Genomic DNA, 25136 nt, shown 5'->3' on the forward strand with positions numbered 1-25136 from the left:
ATGGATTTTTCACACCAAAACCGAATAATAAATAATACTGAATTTGCATTGTGACACTGTTTATGTCAATCATATCTAAATCCAAACTGCGATAAATAGAGCGCCACTTTCTCTATGCAAGGTATAATGCTTTTAAATGCACAAATGCAGTTCTTACTAGTCCAAATATAAAAAAATTCTTAAATCAAGAAGCATTTTCTAGACAAGCAAGAAATATTTTCTTGTTTTAATAAATAATATGTCAACATTAACTGATTAAAAATATTAAATTAAAAATAATCATTCAATCATTTTATTTTCGGCTTAGTGCCTTTCAAAATAATCATGTCAAAATGAAAAAACTATGATATTTTGCTCATGCCATTGGCTCTATTTAACTTGTTTTAAGAAAAATGTCACTTATTTTTGGCATATTATTTCTGAAAACCATACAATATTGTTTGCCTGTCTAGAAAATGCTTGTTGATTTAAGAATGTTTAGATATTTGGACTAGAAACAAGACAAAAATATCTAAGAATTTTTTTTTTGCTGTATTTAATTTAAAACAGTGATGCCCAAACTCAGTCCTGGAGGTCTGATGTCCTGCAAAGTTTAGTTCCAACCCCAATCAGACACACCTGAGCTAGCTAATCAAGCTCTTACTAGGCTTTCTAAAAACATCCTTGCAGGTGTGTTGAGGCAAGTTGAAGCTAAAATCTGCAGGACACCGGCCCTCCAAGACCGAGTTTGGACACCCCTAATTTAGGATTTTCATTTTACTTCTCCTTTAGAATATTTGACACTACAGAAGCTGAGTGAAACACATTAAACTGTGCGTTCTTCAGAAATTCAAACATATTCGAACTAAATCCAATTTAATAATCATCTGTAAAAGTGAAATGAAAATATATAATCTCTCAATACTTTACCGAATGGAACAAATAAAAAATAAAGGGAAAACAATTGAATGAGATGATAAAAGAGGCAGGATGGCACAAGTAATGGTAGCTCCTGAAATTAGCTCTTTTTGGGTCTCTAGAAACACAGTTAACCACTCCAGTGTTCTCATATTTCATAAAAAACATCTTGAGTATTTAAAGTTCATTGTTTTCGCTCTTTAAGGGAATAAAAATAAATCTGTCTGCTCATGTGAGGTCATTGATCTGTTTGTTTGTGTGTGTCAGGGTTTGGTGATGTGGACTTCGCTGGCCCCCGTCCCATTGGTGGTGGTGGTAATGATGTATTGTGTGGTGGTCTGTTGGCCGCCCGCCTGCTGCTCCAGTGGGTCAGGGTGAACCTGTGTGGCAGCGGATGGGACGCTCACCTGCTTACCGTCCAGCTCAGTCTGTCCTTCTGAGATCACATAGTGTGTCTGAAACACACCGGAAACAAAATCACAATTGCTCTAAAATGAAATTTACACAGCGTAAACGCAATCATGTCATTTTCTAGAATTTCCAGGTTTCTCAATAGCGGTAGTCATCATAGTTGGGTAAACTTGAAGCATTTTGTCCCAAACCTGTTCCTGGAGGCACACCAACAGCACACATTTTGCATGTCTCCCTCCCTTCCCCCCATCTGACTCACTCATTTCAGGTTTTGGAGTCTCTTCTAGTGTTCTGATGAGTTACTTCAGGCGTGTTTGTATAGGAAGAGGCTGAAAATGTGTTCTGTTGGTGAGCCTTCAGGAACAGGGATGGGAAACACTGACTTAGAGCTTAGCAGTGTTGGGCAGTAGCAGCACTATTAGGGGCGTGGCGGTAGCGTCGCTACTTTCTAAATCAAATAGCTTTTCATTAGTGAAACTAATATTTTAAGTGCCGTAGCGTCCACACATGCTACATTTACTGATCGCAGATTATTAAGTGATGCTACCAACATTCACAGAGCTGTGAAGTCGGTGCCTGGCCAATGAAAGTAGATCCAGTTGATGGCGAGAATGGCGAATTCTTCTTGGTGTTTTATGGTGGTTGAAAACAAACTTTTTGGTGAGTTACTGCCACCTCTTTTCTCGGTGACGTCACCAATAAATCATTGGGTTGACACAAGAAACTTGCTTGATGGAAAGATTACTGTAGAGGAATTATTTCTGAAGCAGGACTGTACCTCGAGAATTACATGTTTTAAAGTAAATTCTGATGCTGTGCTTGAATTAGAGTTGAATTAGTTTTAAATGTATTCAATGTTTGTTCTGCAAATGTGCCCTTGCATGAAAAAAATATATATAGTAGTTTAATGTTAATACAATATTACAATATTTATTATTTTTTCTTTTGATGTATTTGTTGTGAAGTTAATTCAAGCCTTTCTGCGACAATGAGTCAGACACAATGTTGTTACAAAGTTCAAGCACACAGACACACAGAGTTGGGTGTAACACGTTCCACAGTAAGGCGTTAATGTATTCTAATTATTTTTGAGGAACGCAGTAATGTAACGAACTACATTTTAAATTTGTGTAATTTGATTACAGTTACTAAAGTCAATGTAATTGCGTTACTTACAAATTGCTGGAGAACGCGAGCTAAAATGGTTGCTGTTGAGAGTGGTTGCTTCTTCAAATGGAAATACAGACATTACTTTGATTTCAATGAGCGTAAAAACAAAAAGACTGCTGTGAAATGCAGTCTAAAGAACTTTCGGCTGCTTATAACTCGACCAGCAACTTGTTCAGCACTAGAACAGAAAGCATTCTACGACAATACTCAACACCAAGAAAGACACTGGCGCCCAAAAAACATAGCGGTAAAACTCAGCCTGAACAGGCTAAATTTAATTTTTGTTCAAGATCGGGAGTGAAGGTACCTTTCGGAATTTGAATAGAAGTGTAGCCGCTTATCACGTCTTTCTATTTTCCAGGCGCACCCGGTTGAAAACCGCGAGTCACATGACAAGAACTGACCGATCAGCTTCATGCTTTGGAATATACACATTTCGGTAGACTAATTATCTCAGAAAAACACAGAACAAACCAAACCACACAACTCTTTAGGTATTTTGAACACATCAAGCTGCTGTGATCAACCCATTGTAATGTTTTTCAGTAAATATTAAATCACTGAATGAGCTGCAGTTTATTTTATATTCTTATAGGTATATTTTATATAAAAAAATTTAAAAAATACTTCAATAACTTCATGTAAAAAGTAATCAGATTACTAATTACTTTACTTTGAAGTAATTAGAAATGTAAACTGATTACGATTTTCCAGTAGTAATCAGTAATTTGTAATCTATTACTTTTTAAAAGTAACTTACCCAACACTGCACAGCCAACACGCACACACACACACACAGCATGCGCATTTAACTTTGCACTGTTTTTGCACAGTAAATATGGATATTTGTTATGTTAATGTACAAAATAAATTTGATTTAACGTCCACAAACCGGGATTGAAGTGTTTTCTTTTATAATTGTACTGACATGTGGCTGTGGTGATGAAGTAAAGATGGTAAAATCGCTGTAATTCATTACAAACATGCACTGTTTTAAAACTCATTCTTGATCACATTTGATGATGATTGATGATCACAGAGAGCTGAACAGATCTTTTAATCTCAGTTGCTTTGCGCACGTCCTGTCTTGTTGATATGATTATACGCGTTACTAGGGAGACATGTTAATAAGCGGCTGTCAAACAATTGGGTGGGCGGGGAAACCGCACTCCTACATCACAGAGCAGTGGGCATCAAAACGGGAGGGATTTGGATCCTATTTTAACATCACGAATTAAAAAAAGAGACTTATTGTGTTTCTATCACTCCAATATGATTGTGGACACACTATACCTACACACAGTTCTGTCCAAACATCTTACAAAAGATGATTTTCATGATAGATGCAAAGATCAACAGCTCTGGTATTCACTGAGTCTAAATGAGAATCAAATGAAGATCTTGTGGTTCAGAATGTAATGGAAATTGGTCATCTGAACTGATACCCAGGCTATGTCCTAAATATAAAGTCCAGACATTTGATCAGACTTACCGTTTTTACCTGACTGCTGTTGACAGCTGCTGTGACGGGAGTGCTGGCCTCAGCTATCACATACTGAGTGTGAGGAAGAGCCATCATCTGGATCTCAGAGGCTGAGAGGGAAACATGATCCTGTCATCATATGCACAGATTCATATAAAGACCGAAACAGATGCTTCTGCTATAGATACTCACGATAACTCCTATAGTTCCAGTTGCTTGGCAGGTAGGCATGTTGTGTGGCTCCTTGCGTCTGATTGGTTGACGTCTGTAGAGTCTGTTGAGCCAGGGTTACTGGAGTCAACTGGGCAGTGCTCAGCTCCTGAGCCGCTTGCTGAGAGGAGGGGCTTAGAGGCTGACCTGACACCTGATTGGATGGTAGGAAGTGTTAAAAGGAGTAGTGATCGTAAACAGAAATATAAAACTCCTGTATTTTCTACCACAATTATACAAATATATCATTTCATTAATATTATTCTTTATAATATTTCTCTGATAATAAAAGTATATTATTTCTAATCATAATACATTAAATAGTGTGTATGAAAAATGTAAAAAATAAATCTAGAACATTCCAGGAATTCAGAAACTTGTATTTAAAGGTGAATATACTGAACATATATGTTGGTTGTCTATGCAGTACAAGACAGTGGACTACCCCAACAGAACCCCCTGATAAGATCAAAATATTACCATTACCATTTACCGTTTATTCCTATTTGTTTGCCAGCAAAAGTGTTTTGCATCATATATTGGCATGCATATACACCAGGGATCACTAAACTTGTTCCTAAAGGTCCAGTGTCCTGCAGATTTTAGCTCTAATCAAACCCACCTGAATAAGATAATCAAGGTCTTACTAGGTATTCTTGAAACACCCAGGCAGGTGTGTTGAGGCAAGTTGGAGCTAAACACTGCAGGGCACTGGACCTCGAGGAACGAGATTGGCGCCTCCTGATATACACTATATTGCCAAAGGTTTTGGAAAGTCTGCCTTTACATGCACGTGAACATTATTGACATCCTAATCTTAATTAGTAATGATTAATATGAAACTGGCCCACCCATTGCAGCAATAACAGCGTCAAATCCTAAAAAAAGGTTTTCAACAATGTTTAGCAGTGTGTTTATGGGGATATCAGAAACTGATGTTGGACAAGAAGGCCTAGCTATCGATTTCTTTAATAATTCATCCCAAAGGTGTTTAGTCGGGTTAATGTCAGGACTCAGTCATGTTCCTTCACACCAAACTTCTTCAAAACTTACTCATGTAGGAACATTAAGGTGCAATCACCAAACTGTATCCACGGAGTTTGGGGAGCATGAAATTGTCCAAAATGTCTCTGTATGCTGAAGCATTAAGATTTTACTGGAACAAAGGTGCCAAACCAACCCTGAAGAACACCCCTCACCAAAATCCTCCCACCACCAAACTTTTCACTTAACACAATGAAGTCAGGCAAGCAATTGAAAAACTGTAATAAATACTGTAGTATACTTTAGTTTTTACTAGTGGTGTAACAGATCACAAATCTCTTTATGGTTTTTTTTTTGTCACGGATCTGACTATTTCTCCGATCAGCCAAAAAAGGAGGAGACAAATGTAATTTGCTTTTCATTTATTACAAAAACATAGAAAATTATTAAAAATAAAATGAAGAAATAATCAGCTGAATAAAAATAAATAGTAAAATATTCAGTCCTGTGAAAAATTCACTGTTACTACTGTTGCTGATAATGCTAAACGTATAAATCTAACATAATTTGTACAACTCATATTTATTTTAGTCTCATTTTCAATAAATGATTCAGTGGTTCAATAAATGGCTGGTTGTCACCACCTATTGGTTAAATATTGTAATGTTAATAATAATAATAATAATAATAATAATAATAATAATATTAATAATGATAATGTTAAACAACTTAAATTTTTTGACTGTCATTATATGCATATGATGGTGATTTTAATCTTTACAATACACATCAGTTGTTTTACCTAACTATATCTATACTACTGTTCTCCCAGTACTTCTGTGTTTTTGACTGCTTGTAACTTCATAACTAATTCAAAACACTAAAGACTCAATCTCTTTCTTGATTTTTACATTTGTCAAACACAGATTTGAATGCAGTGATTCAAAGGATTAATAAACATATGCAAATCACCATCATTGATAATTTATGTTGTGTGGGTGTTGAGATCCCGATCTTTTACTGATCAATCATGCAGCTTACACTAAATGCACTGATGCAGGCTAAACTAGTAGTGACCGAAAACCCCTTTAATAACCCACAAATTAAAAACCAACACCTTCTAAAAAACCCACCACATCCCGAATAACCTACCACAAGTTCTTCCATCATCATTATGTTTTACAGGAAAGCCTAAATGCTTTCATACATGTGATTTGAATAACGCAAGAGAGGATCTCTCTGTGATCGTTACAAATTTAGGATTAATCTACAAGTAAAAAAAAAGTATTCATCCGCGGGTCACGTGTGTTCTGAACCGTGGATTGAGATCCGTTACAACCCTAGTTTTTACTACAGTAAACTGTGGTGTATTGTATTATGATGTATAGTCTATAGTTAAGAAACTATAAGAAACCTACACTTTTTGGGATTTGTGTATATTTCTGTAGTTGTTGTGTTATTATAGCAGCTATAGAATTATCACAGCAGATTAATTCAAGTGCTTTACAATAGTATTGTTCAAAAACACAAAATTAACATGTGTTCTACTTGTACCATTTCGTGGTTGACCTGCTGTTGCTCCCAAATGCTTCCACTTACTATAATATCACCAACAGTTGACCATGGAATATTTAGTAGTTATGAAATTTCACAAATGCTCTCATCACTTGATCACGTAGCACAGTTAAATTCACGGAGCTCCTGAGAACAAACCATACTTTCCCAAATGTTTGTAGAATCAGTCTGCATGTCTATAGTGCACCCCCCTGTGGCCATTGGAACTCCTGAATTCAATGATTTGGCAATAAAGTGTATGCATTACATTAATATGCATTTGCATGTTGCACTAGAATGAAAACAAGAGCTGCTCACCTGTGCATTTGTCTGCACTGTCGCTGTGGGCTCTGCCACCTGAATGTGCTGAACCTGAATGGAGTGCTGACTGTAACTGTGAGGATCATGCAACTGACTCACATCTACTGTAGAGTGTTGGGAGTGAGGAGAAGACGCCTGCAATGACAAAAATCAATCACGAATGAGATTTTGCAAAGCTCTATCACTGTTGTACAAATACACACAGAGTATGATGTTAAAATATTTTCACTTCAAACATAGTAAATCCCAGCCTCAGCCCCCTCAGAAATGCCTGTTCATTGACAGACACCTTCGTTATAAGAAAAAAGCCTCTAAAAATGTACAGAACCAATCGGAAGATCTAAATGCCACACATATGTCTGGATAAATCAAGTATGAATTGGGAAAGCAGTGTATATTTTTGCTTTTATTCGCTCGCTTTTCTAAAACACATAGTGTAAATGACGCGCTGTAGCTGGCAGCTAGCTCTCTGCAACTCTCACATAGTTGCCCACTGAAGCCAAGCAGAGCTGCGCCCGCTCAGTACCTGGATGGGAAACCACATGGGAAAGCTAGGTTGCTGCCAGAAGTGGTGTTAGTGAGACCAGTAGGGGGCCCTCAACCTGCGGTCTGTGTGGGTCCTAATGCCCCAGTATATTGATGTGGACTTTTGGATGAGACGTTAAACCAAGGTTTGGGGTTGTTAAAAATCCCAGGATGTCCTTCGAAAAAGAGTAGGGTTTAACCCCGGCATCCTGGCCAAATTTGCCCACTGGCCTCTGTCCATCAAGTCCTCCTAACCATCCCCATATCATAATAGGGTATATGCGGAGCTAGTGTTTCTTTCCATACTGATAAACTTCCGCTGAACGGTTAATGGGACTTTTTTCCGTTTTATACAGTTCCTTTTACAGCAACGATGTTGTAATATAATTACAATACAATCAGTTAAACAGACTTTGACATTCATTTAGTTGCTCAAGCGCAAAACGAGACTAAAAGCGGTTTACTCGCTCACGCCCATCAGAATCGGCAGATAGCGCAGAAGCTCCATTGAATATACTGGGGTAAGATAAATGTTCATACTTTAAAGACATGATGGGGAAAAATGTAATTTAATGCAGTGCATCTTGTACAATCTGAGACCCACTTTATATCAAATATCACTCAGCCAGTGGAGATCGCTGATTTTTAAAGAAAACAGACCTTAAAACGCGCTGATTTTGTAATGGCATACAGTTCACCAGAAGCGCTTAACCCAGGTTATTGGCAAATTAAAAGTCCTTCCGCATATACGCTATTGGCTTCATCACCGTCTCCTCTCCACCAATCAGCTGGTGTGTGGTGTGCGGTCTACCACAATATGGCTGCCGTCGCATCGTCCAGGTGGATGCTGCACACACACTGGTGGTGAATGAGGAGATCCCCCCCCAAAACATAAAAAGCGATTTGAGGGTCCAGAAAAGCACTTTAGAAATGTAAGGAATTATTATTATAATTATTAGTAAGCAGGTCTGTATTCGAATTTAAATATGCAAATCACATTTTTAAAATCCAAGTTCATGATTAGATTTCAAAGATGTAAATAAAAGTTTAGAGAAGTAATCAGCAGATGCAAATCAAAACATATGACTGATGCTGTGCTTAGGAACCAGCTGTTTTTTTCTCTATTCTCTAATAATAAAAACAAGTGTTTATATATATATATATATATATATATATATATATATATATATATATATATATATATATATATATATATATATATATATATATGTATGTTTTTATCTTATTTTCAACAATGGTCTCGAAATGAAAGTGATTCTAAACATTTATTAACAAAACTAAACTTCATATTGAAGTTCATATTCATATGAATTCATATTCATATAACTTCATATTGAATTGAAAGTAATTTTATGTCTTATTCAACTTTTTCTGCAAGTAAAAGACAAATGTGTTAATTATCAATTAATTGACTAAAGGGTTTTTTTCATTGACTTTAAAAGGGTAATTACTCAACCAAAATGTTAAAATATGAGACAAATAATATGCTAATAATAAAAAAAGCACTTCAAGGCCTTTAAGCACATGCTAAAATAAGATTTATTTAGTGAACCTAGAACCACTTCTAGGCCATGGGACCAACAATGCATTGATGTAACTTGCCTGACCTATAGGCAAATAAGGAATAAAACAGGCAACTTTTTTTGTTGACGAGAGGAAAGATAAGTTACGGGAGCACATAACCCCCAATAAAAGGTGTGTGTGTGTGTGTGTGTGTGTGTGTGTGTGTGTGTGTGTGAGTGTGTGTGTGTGTGTGTGTGTGTGCGTGTGCGCGTACCTGGGCCACCTGCACCACCTGCAGCTGTATGTGCTGAGGCTGTGACAGGCCTCCTCCCGCCTGAGAAACAGGGATGTACTGGATTCTCTGGAAGTCTCCCTGTGCTGTCCGGTAGTCTGTGGTCAGAGTCTGTGAAAGCTCCGTCATGGCCTGAGTCAGCAGGTCCGTCGTCTAAGACAAAGACAGAAACAGATGACAGAGCACTTTGTTTAGCATCAAACAAGTAACACCTTATTGATACCAGTCTTATTTTTTTTTGTATTGAGACACTATAGATGGATTATTAGCTAGAGCTTGATCTTGAGGTCGTATTATTACCTCTGTATTTGTTATCTTAATATTTGATTTTATGAAATGTGTGGGGGCTGCACAGTGGGTAGCACGAGCGCCTCACAGCAAGAAGGTCACTGGTTCGAGTCTCGGCTGGGTCAGTTGGCATTTCTGTGTGAAGTTCGCATGTTCTCCCCGTGTTGGAGAGGGTTTCCTCCGGGTGCTCCGTTTTCCCACACAAGTCCAAAAACATGTGGTACCGGTGAATTGGGTAAGCTAAATGTATGTGTGTGAATGAGTGTATATGGACGTTTCCCAGTGATGGGTTGCAGCTGGAAGTAAAACATATGCTGGAAAAGTTAGCGGTTCATTCCGCTGTGGTGACCCCAGATGAATAAAGGGACTAAGCCGAAAAGAAAATAAATGAATGAATGGATGAAATGTGTGCTGCCACTTATAGTAATTATAAGACGAATCATTTTGATTTGTGCCACATGAGAGAGAAATAGGATTATTTGCAGAGAACATATCAAACATTTTTAAGCTCGACTCTTCTGAAGCTACTTCATGTAGTAAATCTGACAGATAATAAAAAAGTTGGTTGATATGGCTAGGAACTATAATCGTATTTTGTTGTAATAATCAAGGAATTTTGCTGACTAACCATGGCTGCGGCTTTAAATGGGAAAATTATTTATGTATCAATAAATAATTATAGATCTTTTTAAGCAAGATGCTAATGGTCTAATCCGATTCAATGATCCATGCTAAGCTAAAGTAAACTTAAAGTGCTCATGACACACCTGGAGCTGAATGGAATAAAAAATGGTAAAACTAAACCGTTTAACGCTGAGGAGAGCTGTCAAATGAGCCTATTTCCATAAAAAAAGAGCAGTGTTCCTTTAAATCATTATTTTGACTTGACATTTATAATATTGTTTAAAAATTAATGCAACTATAATTTGTTTGTCTTCAGCTTATTAATTATCTATTTCAAACACTATTAAATTGAAATAATTGGTAGTGAAGGGATCTAAAATAATCATTTAGGGCTACAGGCAGAATATTTTACTTGACTTACTTGATGGATTTTTTTAAAGTGACTTTTACATCAATACGAAATATCTGTATCTTTTTTTATTGTTTTATTGCATCTCTCAACAATGCAATGCGACTTTTGTGACTTTTGTTTTGGAAAATTAAGTGCATAGTTATATATACAGTTAAAGTCAGAATTATTAGCCCCATTTTTTTCCTTTTTTTTTTTTATATTTCCCAAATGATGTTTAACAGAGCAAAGAAATTTTCACAGTATGTCTGATAATATTTTTTCTTCTGGAGAAGCTATTATTTATTTTATTTTGGCTAGAATAAAAGCAATTTTTTTTTTTTTATTAACCATTTTAAGATCAAAATTATTAGCCGCTTTAAGCAATTTTTTTCGATAGTCTACAGAACAAACCATCGTTAAACAATAACTTGCCTAATTACCCTAACCCAGGGGTGTCCAAACTCAGTCCTGGAGGGCCGGTGTCCTGCACAGTTTAGCTCCAACTTCTTTTCTTCCTTTAACACACCTGCCTGGAAGTTTCTAGTTTACCTAGAAAGAGCTTGATTGGCTGGTTCAGGTGTGTTTAATTGAGGTTGGAACTAAAATATGCAGGACACCGGCCCTCCAGGACCAAGTTTATACACCCCTGCCCTAACCTGCCTAGTTAACATAATTAAGCCTTTAAATGTCACTTTAAGCTGTATCAAAGTGTCTTGAAAAATGTCTAGTAAAATATTATTTACTGTCATCATAGCAAAGATAAAATAACTCAGTTATTAGAAATGAGTTATTAAAACTAATATGTTTAGAAATGTGTTCTCAGTTAAACAGAAATTGGGGGAAAAAATAAACAGGGGGGGCTAATAATTCTGCCGTTAACTATATATATATATATATATATATATATATATATATATATATATATATATATATATATATATATATATATATATATATATATATATATATATATATATATATATATATATATATATATATATATATATATATATATATATATCCATACACACATGCATAAATCAAATTAAACTACACAAAAATGTAAAACGTTACCTCTGAAACTACTTGAAGTACATTTTCTTTTTTGGTTTAATTGGGGATGCACAGAGGCATCAGAACATTTGATAAATTGCTAGATAACGGCTTGAAACGTAATCATCAGCACTGCACAATAAGATGATGTGTTGATTGTGTTTTATATTAATAAAAAGAACAGTAAAACACACAAAACATGAAGTTTTGTTAGTGGTTACTAATAAACACGGAGGAGTTCTGTGTCAGCTACTGTTTTTTAACGTATATTTGGAAGTGTTTGTTTCTCTGTTACATGTGGGCGCAATGTTTTCAGATGCTAGAGGGCATCTGATTGGACAGAAGATTTGATGACGTCATAAAAAAAATCATTAACATTCCACATTGTGTATGAAAATGCTCAGATCTTCTAAATGTGTGTTTTCCTGTTGTTATGGAGCACACTAGCTTACAGAGAGCCTTTAAGATGAAGACATTTGATTTTCTTTGTTCTTTCACTCACCACAACGGCCTCCGCAGTAGTACCGTCTGTAGTGATGACCGTAGGAGCGCTGCTGATAACCGTAGCAGCCAGAGGAGCCTGGATGTTGCTGCTGCTGTTGTACTGATATTCCGGATGCTTCTTCCGGATGTGCTGGACCATTTTTGTCTACAAAATAAAGATATATATTAGGACAATTGGATCCATTAAGATTTGCACATGCATCACTTTAGTGTGAACTGACTATACCTTGCTGCTGTACTGTTTGGCGCAGTGCGGGCAGCACACCGGAGCGGTGGCAATGGTGCCCGTCAGTTGGGTGTGTGTACTCAGCATCGGGTCAGGCTCTCCTGGCCCTGCCGGACGCAGCTTTCGGATACTCGGGGGCAACTCTGCACCGGGGTGGTTCTTTAAAATGTGAGCCTTCCTTTTACTGGCACTTTTATACACCTGAACAGATAAAGGAAGATGGACATTATGAATAAACTATTTATAAATCGTCATATCGAAGATATTAATACAATTATGTCCATGAGTAATGCTAATGCATTATTTAAGCCATTTGGGAAAAGTAGACAAAATAACAAAAAAAAATAGCTTTATAACACAAAATGTCATGAAATTTGATAAAAAAAATGATAAGAATTCCTTAAAATAATAACAAAATATAAAATTACACAACTGTCCATGATTCCATGAGTCTATTCTTAACAGGAATGAAACAGATTTGGAGAAAGTTATTTCACTGGGTTCCTAAAAAAAAAGTTACATTTCTGTTCAGTTCTTAATAAATATAAATTATTGGGGATTATCCTAATGATGGGGAAATCCTAACTATTTAACTGAAATAGTTTTGAATCAGAATGAAAAGCACAAGCTTTTTGATTACAAAAAAACATATTTTAACCATAAAAAAAATCCAGAAAAAGGACTCAATATGCAAATAAAGTTAAAGTATTTTAAGATAAACTGCCACTCAATCAGAACTCTAAAATAAAATAAGAAACATTTTGCTTTATTTATTACATACAGATTAGACAACAAATCTACTTTTCATATTACTACTTGACAAAGTAATATGCTGTTATTCTGTTGTTGTTTTTTACTTATTATTTATTTTATTATTATAATTTTTTTTTTTTTTACAGAACAATTCCTTCCCCTATTCTGGTAAAATTAAAGCAGTTTTTCCCCAAAAAACAACTAATTTTCAATTACTCTGAATTAGTGCTGGGTCGTTATCGACGTTAACGAGAGACTTATCGGGCGATAAAAAAATAATATCGCCGTTAATCTATTTTCAAAGTTGGGTTGGGAGCTGGGTCTATTCTACACAAGCTATGATGACTTCAACCTTGATATTTTAGATGAGCCCCTGGTCTAATGAGCCACCTGGCTTGAGAAACCCGTTCTCAAAGGAGTTACATTTAGTCATTATTTGGGTAGCACATAAATTCTGATTGCCTTTGGCAGAATTCAAATGAGCCATTTTAATCTAGATTAAATCCAAGATTACAGTGAGATTAATCTAGACAAAAAAAAAAATCTATGCCCACCTATACTCAGAATATTTGATTGGAGTTGTACTTCTATTTCATATCTATATTTTAATATGTAAATAAAAAAATCGAATAATTATTTACCACGGGAATACGGTTTCGCATTAAAATGCCCTTTGCTAGATTATATTTTAAGTTTAAAGAGAAACTGAACAAGAATGCATTACATGAGTTTTTTTTTCCAAGTCTCTTGACTCTAGGACACACTGCTATCTTTCTCTATGAGTCAGCTTTAACAATGTGAAGACCAAAGAGACCAGACAGAACCTTATCACAGTACTGGCAGTAGTAATCTCTGTTGGGTTTGATGATGGGCAGTGTCAGCTCTGGAACCTCCTCCAATCGCATCTCCGGATGGCGTTTAGACAGGTGATTCACCTGCACACACACGCGCACCCACACACAAACACACCAATAGAGTGAGAAATACACAAGGGATTTCACAGACACTAAACATTGCAAAAACCAAAAATCTGAATTAAATAACTATATTTTAATGTACAATTCATGCTGTTAACAAATCATGAATTAAGAACTCAAATAACTAATTGGTGGTTATTAATAGTTGGTTAGGTAGTAGCTGGGTTCAGATATTGGGTGGGATGTAAAAGATCATATTTTATAAATGCTAATAAACAGTGGATATCGTAATAATAAAGCAGGTCACGAGTAGGCCCACACGGAATCTGCACGCGCAGAAATCCACAGAATTCCACCAAATTTTTAGCCCATCGATTCTACGAATTTACGTGTGTAAATGTGTGTAAATTTATATTGATTCAGTTTTTAAATTAATTTCACTAATATTATTGTGATATAATAATATTAATATTAAAATATATGATTGATTTACAATACAGTTGGTAAAGTAATATCTTTTAGTAGAGATAGTATATTATATTAGAGACTTGCTTTGTTTACCAAATAAGTGGATCTAATTAGATTTGCATTGTAAACATTAAATCAAAGTATATATATATATATATATATATATATATATATATATATATATATATATATATATATATAAATATATATATATATATATATATATATATATATATATATATATATATATATATATATGTATATATATATATATATATATATATATATATATATATATATATATATATATATATATATATATATATATATATATATATATGTATAAATATGTATATATATATATATATATATATAAATAGTTTGATGAAAGCTATTAACAAGCTAGTTTTACAATCATTAGAATAAATAGACTGCTTTGAATGTGTTATAATAGTTATTTGACTTTTTTTTTTACTAAAGCCTAGGTAGGTTTTCTTCTTTCAAGAAATCTTACCATGCATAATTATCTTAATGCACTGGCAGATCATTTTGCTTGTTTTTAGTCTTTATATTATTTTAATCATTCATTTATTTCTTGAATTTAGATGTTTTAAATTTTTTTTTTGTTTTTTTTTTCAGTGAATCTGAAAGCCTAAGAAACAGTGAAAATGTGCTGGACGATGTGAGTACCAGCATTCCTCGTCTCCTGAAGCCCATCATGCAGAGTCTGCATTTGAACATGAAGCTCTCGAAGTCAGTGGTGGGCTCCTTCTGCTTCAGAGCTTTAGTTCGGTGGATGCGGTCCGCTTTTTTGGCCTCGCGTTCAGGGTTGTGCATCCGCTGCATGTGCTCCCGTAGCTTATCTTTCCTCTGGTGAACAACACAGAAACAACACTTCAAATAAAGCAGAATGTGCATACATAAAATATTGTATGGAAGATAACATTTCTTAACTGTAACCCCCCCAAAAATGTATTTGAGTTATAAAAAATGCACTAACATGACAATCTGTTCCATTATTTTGTGTATATGTGAATAATAAGTAACAAATGGTCAGATTTTGCAACCTTTTTCCTGCCAGCTTGACAAACTTTTGTACATTTTTGGTTTACTGAACCAGTTATGACCAATTAATTATTATAAAATGTATTATTAACCAATTAATTATTATTAAACTAATTATTAACCAATTAATGACCACTCTTTGAGTTTGTTACAGAGCTCTTTGATATGAAACACAAATAAACTCGTTTTAGTCAAATAAATGACCGTCTTTTACATGGATTTACTGTAGAAACACTAACAAAAACCACTGCCTGTAATGTATTTATATCCAATTTTATAATATATTCAGAATATTAAATATATTAAAAGTGTAATGTGAAAAAAAATGAGAATTACACCATAATAGCAATTTCATTTTCTTCTGTCCCCTCATTTATGTAGGGTTTATGTTAGTTTACCATAGTGAAATAAGACTGCATTATGCCTGAATGTAGTTGCCATTCCTTTTTTAGATTACTATTGCATTTTAGTCGTCTTTTATTTTATATTTATTATTTAAATTATTGCAACTGTTAATATGTATAATTTGTCGGTGAAAGTTTATAAATATAAAAAAATCTGAATAAATAATGCCTTTTGTACTTGGCATTAGAGGTCTGCACGGGACAAATTTTTTAGTCCTGCTCCCGCCCGCTACTGCAAGGTTTTATTCCACACCCAACCGATCCCGCCGTATATTCAGCCTTTGTTCTCTCGCTGCCCGCCCCACCCCGACCGTTCCTGCTAAATTTAGATATGATTTCCAAAATCTCACGTTTAAATTGGGTACTACCAAAAGAGAGAGAGATAACAGATAGAACTGTAGGTTGTACAAGGATTGTAGGCTAAATGTCAGTTTTGTTTGCCCCTTTGTGATGAAACATGAGTGCCGCCTCAAACCTGAGGTTCTAGTCTTGTGACTGGGTAAAACTTTAAGGTATTATCACATCAAGCAAAAAGTAAATTTTTCCATTTGCATCTATGACGCATGAAAAAGTCTCCAATACATCAGACTTGACTGATGTGGGTTTCCTAACAGTAAACTGACCGTTTTCTAATGCAAGGTGAAGGACAGCGCATCTTCACTTTGCTCTCCCATGTTGGTAAAGCCCGCTCTGAGGACCGTTATGCAGATGATGCGCGCACAGGCTGTGTGAATAAAAAGCATGTGCAGAAAGCACTGGTCCATGCGTTTATCATATGTTACATTCTTATTGAGCACCAGTACAGCCAGTGCTCATGACTGAGGAAATCACAGATATGCTGTTCTGAAATAACGTAAGGACTTGGGAGCATTAGACCGCCAGCTTCCGTTCAAATTGCACCAGAGTTACCAACCGCTACAGCTTATTATTCGGAAATCTATTCCCGAATAGATTCTGGTCGGGTCCTGCAGATCCCGCAATACAGCTGAGGGAATGCAGACCTCTACTTGGCATAAGAATTAGGGGGGAGGGGGGTGGAGTATAACGTAATTAGTATATTTTTCATCAGATCAAATTAGTTTTGCTTTTATTTTTTAAAGTAAATTTCTTTAGGTTATTGTTTTTCATAACAAACGCGACAAACTATAAAGCTGGACGACCTTTTTACTTCTTGGGCAAAATGTATAAAATAAAACGGTTACGGTTTTTGCAAATTGTACTGTTTGTTGAAGAAAATAAAATCTAGATGTCAAGCTACTGTCAAATGTGCATTTCTAACAGACAAAACTTGTAATACTATTAATATGACATGTGCTGGCTGCACTAACTGTAGAACGGTAGTGATCAGAAACGTTTGTTATTGATCTGGACATTTGTCAATTACCTTAAATTGTTTTCCACAGGTGGAGCACAGGAAGTCCTTGCGGTCGGAGTGGCGCAGCATGTGGAGCCGCAGTTTATCAGGCCGGCAGAAAGCTTTATCACACTCACTGCACTGGAAGACCTTCTCTGAGTGGAAACTCCTGACATGTTTCTTGACCTGCACAACACAGATGAATGAATGACCAACCCAACATCATTATAACACAAGCATACTGCTACAGAACCAGAACTTATATCACTTTTAATGATTTATTTTTTGTTTCCTTAAACGTCCTTGTCATGTTTAGTGAAGTGAACTACAAGCAGTCCTGCAGAGGATCAATTAATAACAATGGTCCTTATAATCAATGCTGACATTTTTTTGTGGAAATTGTTTTTTTAAAGGGATAGTTCACCCAAAACTTCTTCAGTAAAACATTAAAGAACATTTTTAGCTGAATCCATGGTCATTGGTGATTCATATAATGCAAGTCAAAAGTCACATTTGTAAGTACAAATACTACAGCGCTCTAGTTTTTAACATCAGATATCGTCTAGGCTATTTTAACAGCAGACTGCGCTCTAGGCTAGTTTTTAACATCAGATAGAGTCTAGGCTAGTTTTTAACAGCAGACGGCGCTCTAGGCTAGTTTTTAACATTAGATAGAGTCTAGGCTAGTTTTTAACAGCAGACGGCGCTCAAGGATAAAGTTTAACATCAGACGGCGCTCTAGGTTACTTTTTAACAGTAGATGGCGCTCTAGACTAGTTTTTAACAGCAGACGGCGCTCTAGGCTAGTTCCTAACAGCAGATGTTGCTCTATGCTAGTTTTTAACAGCAGATGGCGCTCTAGGCTAGTTCTTAACAGCAGATGTTGCTCTAGGCTAGTTTTTAACAGCAGACTGCGCTCTAGGCTAGTGTTTACCATCAGATGGCGCTCTATGCTATTGTTTAACAGCAGATGGCACTCTATACTAGGGTAGTTTTTAACAGCAGACTGCGCTCCAGGCTAGTGTTTAACAGCAGATGGCGCTCTAGGCTATTGTTTAACAGCAGATGGCACTCTAGGCTAGTGTTTAACATCAGATGGTACTCTAGGTTAGTTTTTAACAGCAGATGGCGCTCTAGGCTAGATTTTAACAGCAGATGGCACTCTAGACTAGATTTTAACAGCAGATAACGCTCTAGGCTAGATTTTAACAGCAGACGGCGCTCTAGACTAGTTTTTTATAATTATTTTTTTTTAGGGTTTTTTACCTTTATTAGATAGGGCAGTGGAGGAAAGACAGGAAAGCATTGGGAGCAAAGAGAGAGAAAGGATCGGCACAGGACCTCGAGCCGGGAATCGAACTCGGGTCACCGTGAGCACCATGGTGTCATATGTCGGCGCACATAACCACTAGGCTATTGGCGCAGACGCTCTAGACTAGTTTTTAACAGCAGACAGCACTCTATGGCTAGGTTAACAGCAGATGCCGCTCTTGGCTAGGCTAGTTTTTACCAGCAGACGTCGCTCTAGGCTAGTTCAACAGCAGATGCTGCTCTTGGCTTGTTTTTAATAGTAGACGGCACTCTGGGATAATTTAATAGCAGATGGTGCTCTAAGCTAGTTTAACAGCAGACGCCGTTCTAGGCTAGTTTAACAGCAGATGCCGCTCTAGGCTAATTTTTAATAGCAGAGGGCTCTCTGGGCTAGATTAACAGCAGATGGCGCTCTAGGCTAGTTTAACAGCAGACGCCGCTCTAGGCTAGTTTAACAGCAGATGCCGTTCTAGGCTAATTTTTAATAGCAGAGGGCTCTCTGGGCTAGATTAACAGCAGACGCCGCTCTAGGCTAATTTAACAGCAGACGCCGTTGTAGCAGAGGGCTCTCTGGGCTAGATTAACAGCAGATGGCGCTCTAGGCTAGTTTAACAGCAGACGCTGCTCTAGGCTAGTTTTTAATAGCAAAAGACTCTCTGGGCTAGTTTAACAGCAGATGGTGCTCTAGGCTAGTTTTTAACAGCAGACAGCAATCTAGCGAATTTGGGTGAAGTGTACCTTTAAAACATCTAAACCATTGTAATTCATCCTTGTGAAATAGTATTAACCTATATTTTTAAGATCTTGCTTCACCCTGAACTTCTGAAAATCAGTGCATTGTTGTTTCCACAAAAATACTGAAAATAATCATCACTGAAAATAATAGGAAATGTTTGTTGAACAGCAAATCAGAATGCTTACTGAAGGATCATGTAACACTGAAGACTGATGGTAAAGAAAATTTTGATTTAAAATAGAAAAATAAAACAATTTAAGTTTAAAAGAACTATTTTACAATACTGTACTGTATTATATAAGCAGATATTTTTATGTGTGGCAAATGCAGTTTTGGTGAGCATAAAAACAACAGAAATGCAGCCGTTAGCTCAGCACACCTGTATGAAGTCTGTAAAGCTTTTCTTGCAGGACGGACACAAGAAGCAGCCATTGACCATGTGAATCCCGACGTGCACTTTGAGCAGCTCCAGTCGGTCATAGGACTCAGCGCAGAACAGGCAGGAATAGTTACGCTGATCTGAGTGCAGTTGCAGGTGATTCTCCAGAGATGTGCTGCTCAGAAAACCCTTCCCGCACTGATGGCACACGTGACGACAGCCGTCCCGTCCGTGAAACCGCATGTGCTGCTCCAGCTTCTCTTTGTCTCTGAAGGCTTTCCCACACTGGGGACATTTAAAGGGTCGAAAGGACTTGCGGATGAACAGATGCTTGAGTGCAGCATTCTGGGTAAGAAAAGAGAGAGAGAGTATTGATAAATGGATATTTTTTGAGAGGAGACGACGATTAGGTGGTACACTGAATTCATATGGTCTGCAAAGCAATGATATGATGCATATGCTTAGGGTTTGTATGCCACAAAGATGGCAGAGAAACAAGCTGTTGTATTTGCATGCTTGACACAGAGGATTTCAGCTCTCACTTGTAGATTTGGATCATATATATATATATATATATATATATATATATATATATATATATATATATATATATATATATATATATATATATATATATATATATATATATATCACACAAGGTTCAACAGTCTCATTATTTCCCCACTTTCATGTCCTTCCAAATGTTAATACCTATACAAGTTTTAATTATGTCTAAAAACTGCAGGAAGGCACTAAACCTCTCATATCACTTTAATTTTCCAGTTCATTTGGAAAAATAATCATAAATAAACAAAGAACAATCTTTAAAAGTTCATTTTAATAAGAGCTGTAGAGAAAAACGCTTGAGAAATTGACTCTTTGACTTTCAAAATAAAAAAAAACTATTCGATTTTGTATAAAATATATTCTGAGTATAATTTAACAAAAGATGGCACTCTAGGCTAGTTTTTAACAGCAGACGGTACTCTAGGATAGTCTTTAACATCAAATGGTGCTCTAGGCTAGTTTTTAACAGCAGATGGCACTCTAGGCTAGTTTTTAACACCAGACGGTGCTCTAGGCTAGTTTTTAAAAGCGAATGGCACTCTAGGTTAGTTTTTTAACAGCAGATGGTGCTCTAGGATAGTCTTTAACAGCAGATGGTGCTATGGGCTAGTTGTTAAACAGCAGACAGCGCTCTAGGCTAGTTCTTAATAGCAGATGTTGCTCTAGGCTAGTTGTTAAACAGCAGACAGCGCTCTAGGCTAGTTGTTAACAGCAGATGTTGCTCTAGGCTAGTTTTTAACAGCAGACGGCGCTCTAGGTTACTTTTTAACAGCAGATGGTGCTCCAGGCTAGTTTTTAACAGCAGACGGCAATCTAGGCTATTTTTTAACAGCGGATGGCGCTATAGGCTAGTTTTTAACACCAGATGGCGCTCTAGGCTAGTTTAACAGCAGATGGCACTCTAGGCTAGTTTAACAGCAGATGGTGCTCTAGGCTTGTTTTTAATAGAAGATGGCACTCTAGGCTAGTTTTTAACAGCAGATGGCACTCTAGGCTAGTTTTTAACACCAGACGGTGCTCTAGGCTAGTTTTTACAGCAGACGGCACTCTAGGCTAGTTTTTAACAGTAGATGGCACTCTAGGCTAGTTTTTAACACCAGACGGTGCTCTAGGCTAGTTTTTAAAAGCGAATGGCACACTAGGTTAGTTTTTTAACAGCAGATGGTGCTCTAGGATAGTCTTTAACATCATATGGTGCTCTAGGCTAGTTTTTAACAGCAGATGGTGCTATGGGCTAGTTGTTAAACAGCAGACAGCGCTCTAGGCTAGTTCTTAATAGCAGATGTTGCTCTAGGCTAGTTGTTAAACAGCAAACAGCGCTCTAGGCTAGTTGTTAACAGCAGATGTTGCTCTAGGCTAGTTTTTAACAGCAGACGGCGCTCTAGGCTAGTTTTTAACAGCAGATGGTGCTCCAGGCTAGTTTTTACAGCAGACGGCACTCTAGGCTAGTTTTTAACAGCAGACGGCAATCTAGGCTAGTTTTTAACAGCGGATGGCGCTATAGGCTAGTTTTTAACACCAGATGGCGCTCTAGGCTAGTTTAACAGCAGATGGCACTCTAGGCTAGTTTAACAGCAGATGGCACTCTAGGCTAGTTTAACGCAGATGGTGCTCTAGGCTTGTTTTTAATAGAAGATGGCACTCTAAGCAAGTTTTAACAGCAGAAGGCACTCTAGGCTAGTTTTTAACAGTAGATGGCACTCTAGGCTAGTTTTTTAACACCAGACGGTGCTCTAGGCTAGTTTTTAAAAGCGAATGGCACTCTAGGTTAGTTTTTTAACAGCAGAAGGTGCTCAAGGCTAGTGTTTACCTGTAGACGGCGCTCTAGTTTTTAAACAGAATATTCCACTCTAGGCTAGTTTTTAATAAAAAAAAAAATTGACAGTGTGACGCCCCTTTCCTTCGGCTGTAATGAACTGAACATAAAATGTCTGACAATGTGCAATGATATGTGTTGACTGATTAATTGATCGGCTGATTAATGTAAGATAGACTTATGTCACGAGATTAACGTAAAAAGCTTTTGTAATTCGCTTCAACATTTCCTAATGATTATTTTAGGTTCAAGTGGTATTTGTAAGGAATTGGATAGAAGCAGAGTATGGCTGTTAGTAAAAAGAAATACAAATTAAGCAAAAACTAAACTCAGAACCAATTCAAGAGAAAAAAGATTAACCAATCAAGGAAAATAAATATATTTACGCTTTTTATAACACTCTGGACAACGCTTGAACAAAATGTAAGACCTCGTAAAAACAGGATTAAGACTTTTTAATACCTTTTAAGGGCTTTAATTTTCTCATAATGAATTTATCAACAAGACCCTGTGGACACCCTGTTCATCAAAATGAAGATTTTGTCAAGCCAGACCTAATGTGCATGTAGTCATGGGCGTTCTTTTATATCATAATCTAGTCACTTCTATAATAATCTCATTAAGGTCAAAAAGGGGGACATGACAATGATCAAACGATGGCAGAAAGTTCATTTTAGGTGGAAATTAAACTGGCGGTTGATGAAGCTTGAGGACTGAACTGATACAGACAGATGTAATGGGGATGTAGGGAGTCATAGGCTGACATTACAAACACTGTATATAGACTGAAGGAGAAACATCCCTCTGACTCCACTCTGGCCCACATTAGACCTACCTGCAAGTCCACCTTGCAGCGCGCAACAAAAGAGAAAGACACACACCCACACACACACATACTGTTAAATAACTCCAACTAAATGCACTATAAAGCAGAGATCTGAGTGTGTGATGGGGTCAGACACTTACCCTGATTCTCCTGGCCCTCCTCATGTCTTGCGGGGTGAGGTGAGGGTCTGTGGGGCTCGTCTGGGACAGGTCTTCTTTGACAGATTCTGGGATTTCTGTGACTGGAGGAGGAGTGACAGAATCTGCTTCATCTTCCAGAGTCTCTGTGTGGATCGGTGGAGGATCAAGCGCATCTTCTGTTTCAGTTTCCATCGATTCAGCCACCATCTCCACCACCTTCAGGCCATTCAGAGCTCCGTCAGTCCTCTCTTCAAACTGTAGTTTATCTACAGATGCCAGCAGCTCCTAGAGAGAGAAAGAGAAAGTATAAAATTCATTGAAAGCTCAAAAGAAAACTGCAAAAAAATGGTTTTCTTACAGTTTTTGTCTTGTTCTAGTCTAAATATCACAATTTTCATAAATCAAGAAGCATTTTCTAGACAAGGTCTTGTTTTATGAAATAATACGGCAAAATTAAGGGAGTTTTTCCTTAAAACAGGCTAAATAATCTGTCAATGGGCAAAGCAAAATAAATGCATGTCAAAACGAAAAACAATATCATTTTGCCAACAGATTTGACAGATTATTTTGCTTGTTTTAAGGAAACTGTGAAAGAACACAGTTATTTGCCTTGAGGGAGAGTAAATCATGAGATAATTTCATTTTTAGGTGATCTAACCCTGTCATGGTTAACATCGGTTCCACCATACCTGTGTGTTTTCAGCGCTCTCAGCAGGAGTCTGTGGGCAGAGGAATTTCGTACGGCGTCCTGGTCGTCTTGCGGCTCCGAAACGTTTCCTGCCCCTTCCTCGGCCGCGACCCTTTGGCCTGGAAAAACAGAAAGCTAGTCAGACTCCATAATGGATTCAGGGAAAACACAAGTTAATGTGCGTTCAAACCTTTGGATGAGGTTGAGCTTGTCATCATGCATGTTTAAGTGCTGCTGAAGCTGCTCTGAGCTCATGAAACGTTTATTACACTCATAACACGGCCAGTTCTTCTCCTGTTCACGCAAAACTGGAAAGACCCGAAAAGAGGTTTCAAACAAGAGGCATAACTGAACATATTTTGATAATATCATTGTGAATAAATGTATTAAACCATACCAATCACCATTCATATGCAGTTCACATTTGTCACAGTTAATTCCAATTGTAAATATAAATAAAATAAAAAAAATTACAACAAAAACAAATGCCAAGGCCACACTAATGTGTTTTAATTTTAAAATATTGAGACGCATCTTTAGGCATCGATTTTTGATATTTGTGAAAACACTGTCCAAAGTGGATATATTTTAAAACCCAAAAGCTTCCCAAAACTATGACGCATTTAAGTCATGTGACCAATTCAGCTAAAATGGATGTGGAGGACATTGTACAGCGGTTGTTTTTGATTCTCTACATTTGGACAACATTGTTAAAGATTAATATCAGTTTGTACATGCATTTATACTCCTGTGCTACTTGTAGCAACACCTCCACCACACGCTCGCTTCATTTCCAATGAATAGTAATGTAGCAATATTTGGAGGAAAAGCACAGCGTTAAGGTGCCAGAAACTAAATAAGCATCTTACGTCGCAACGCATGTGATGTACAGGGAATGTGTTTTCTGTCATTTCATGACGGATTAGTGTAGACATAGACAAAGTTTCAAATAGACAGACTGAGTTAAACTCCTTTCTCATGTCAGAATTATAACTGACCTTTTCTCTCTTCTTCTGTGACATCATGAACCTTCTGGTTGACAAACTCAGCATATGACGCAGCATACCACACCTAGAATATAAGATCACACATGAATACACATCCTCTGAGCACATTAAAAAAAAAATAATAATAATAATAATAATTATAATAATACACTTATGGAAAATGTCACCAAATTGTGTTAATATAACCATAAAAACATGTTCAATGTTTAAAATAAAATGTATATTAATTATAAAAAAACTAATTAAAG

General features: G+C 36.6%; 1 protein-coding gene across 1 annotated transcript in view; it reads right to left on the minus strand.

Annotated features, from left to right (window-relative positions):
- Nucleotides 1–331: 331 nt before the first annotated feature.
- prdm10 (PR domain containing 10) overlaps nt 332–25136 on the minus strand; it is a 40292-nt gene continuing 15487 nt past the window's right edge. Inside the window, exons 9-23 of the mRNA XM_056478526.1 lie at nt 24880–24952; nt 24072–24189; nt 23883–24000; nt 23194–23478; nt 19845–20189; nt 17449–17604; nt 15286–15465; nt 14035–14145; nt 12458–12658; nt 12230–12376; nt 9354–9524; nt 7028–7165; nt 4154–4325; nt 3971–4071; nt 332–1352 (exon numbers count right to left, since the gene is read on the minus strand). Of these exons, the coding sequence (XP_056334501.1) occupies nt 1161–1352; nt 3971–4071; nt 4154–4325; nt 7028–7165; nt 9354–9524; nt 12230–12376; nt 12458–12658; nt 14035–14145; nt 15286–15465; nt 17449–17604; nt 19845–20189; nt 23194–23478; nt 23883–24000; nt 24072–24189; nt 24880–24952 (2508 nt within the window). The 3' untranslated portion in view covers nt 332–1160. The remainder of the gene's footprint in view (nt 1353–3970; nt 4072–4153; nt 4326–7027; nt 7166–9353; nt 9525–12229; nt 12377–12457; nt 12659–14034; nt 14146–15285; nt 15466–17448; nt 17605–19844; nt 20190–23193; nt 23479–23882; nt 24001–24071; nt 24190–24879; nt 24953–25136) is intronic.

Source organism: Danio aesculapii, chromosome 18, assembly GCF_903798145.1.
Source record: "Danio aesculapii chromosome 18, fDanAes4.1, whole genome shotgun sequence".
In the NCBI taxonomy this organism is placed as follows: Eukaryota; Metazoa; Chordata; class Actinopteri; order Cypriniformes; family Danionidae; genus Danio; species Danio aesculapii.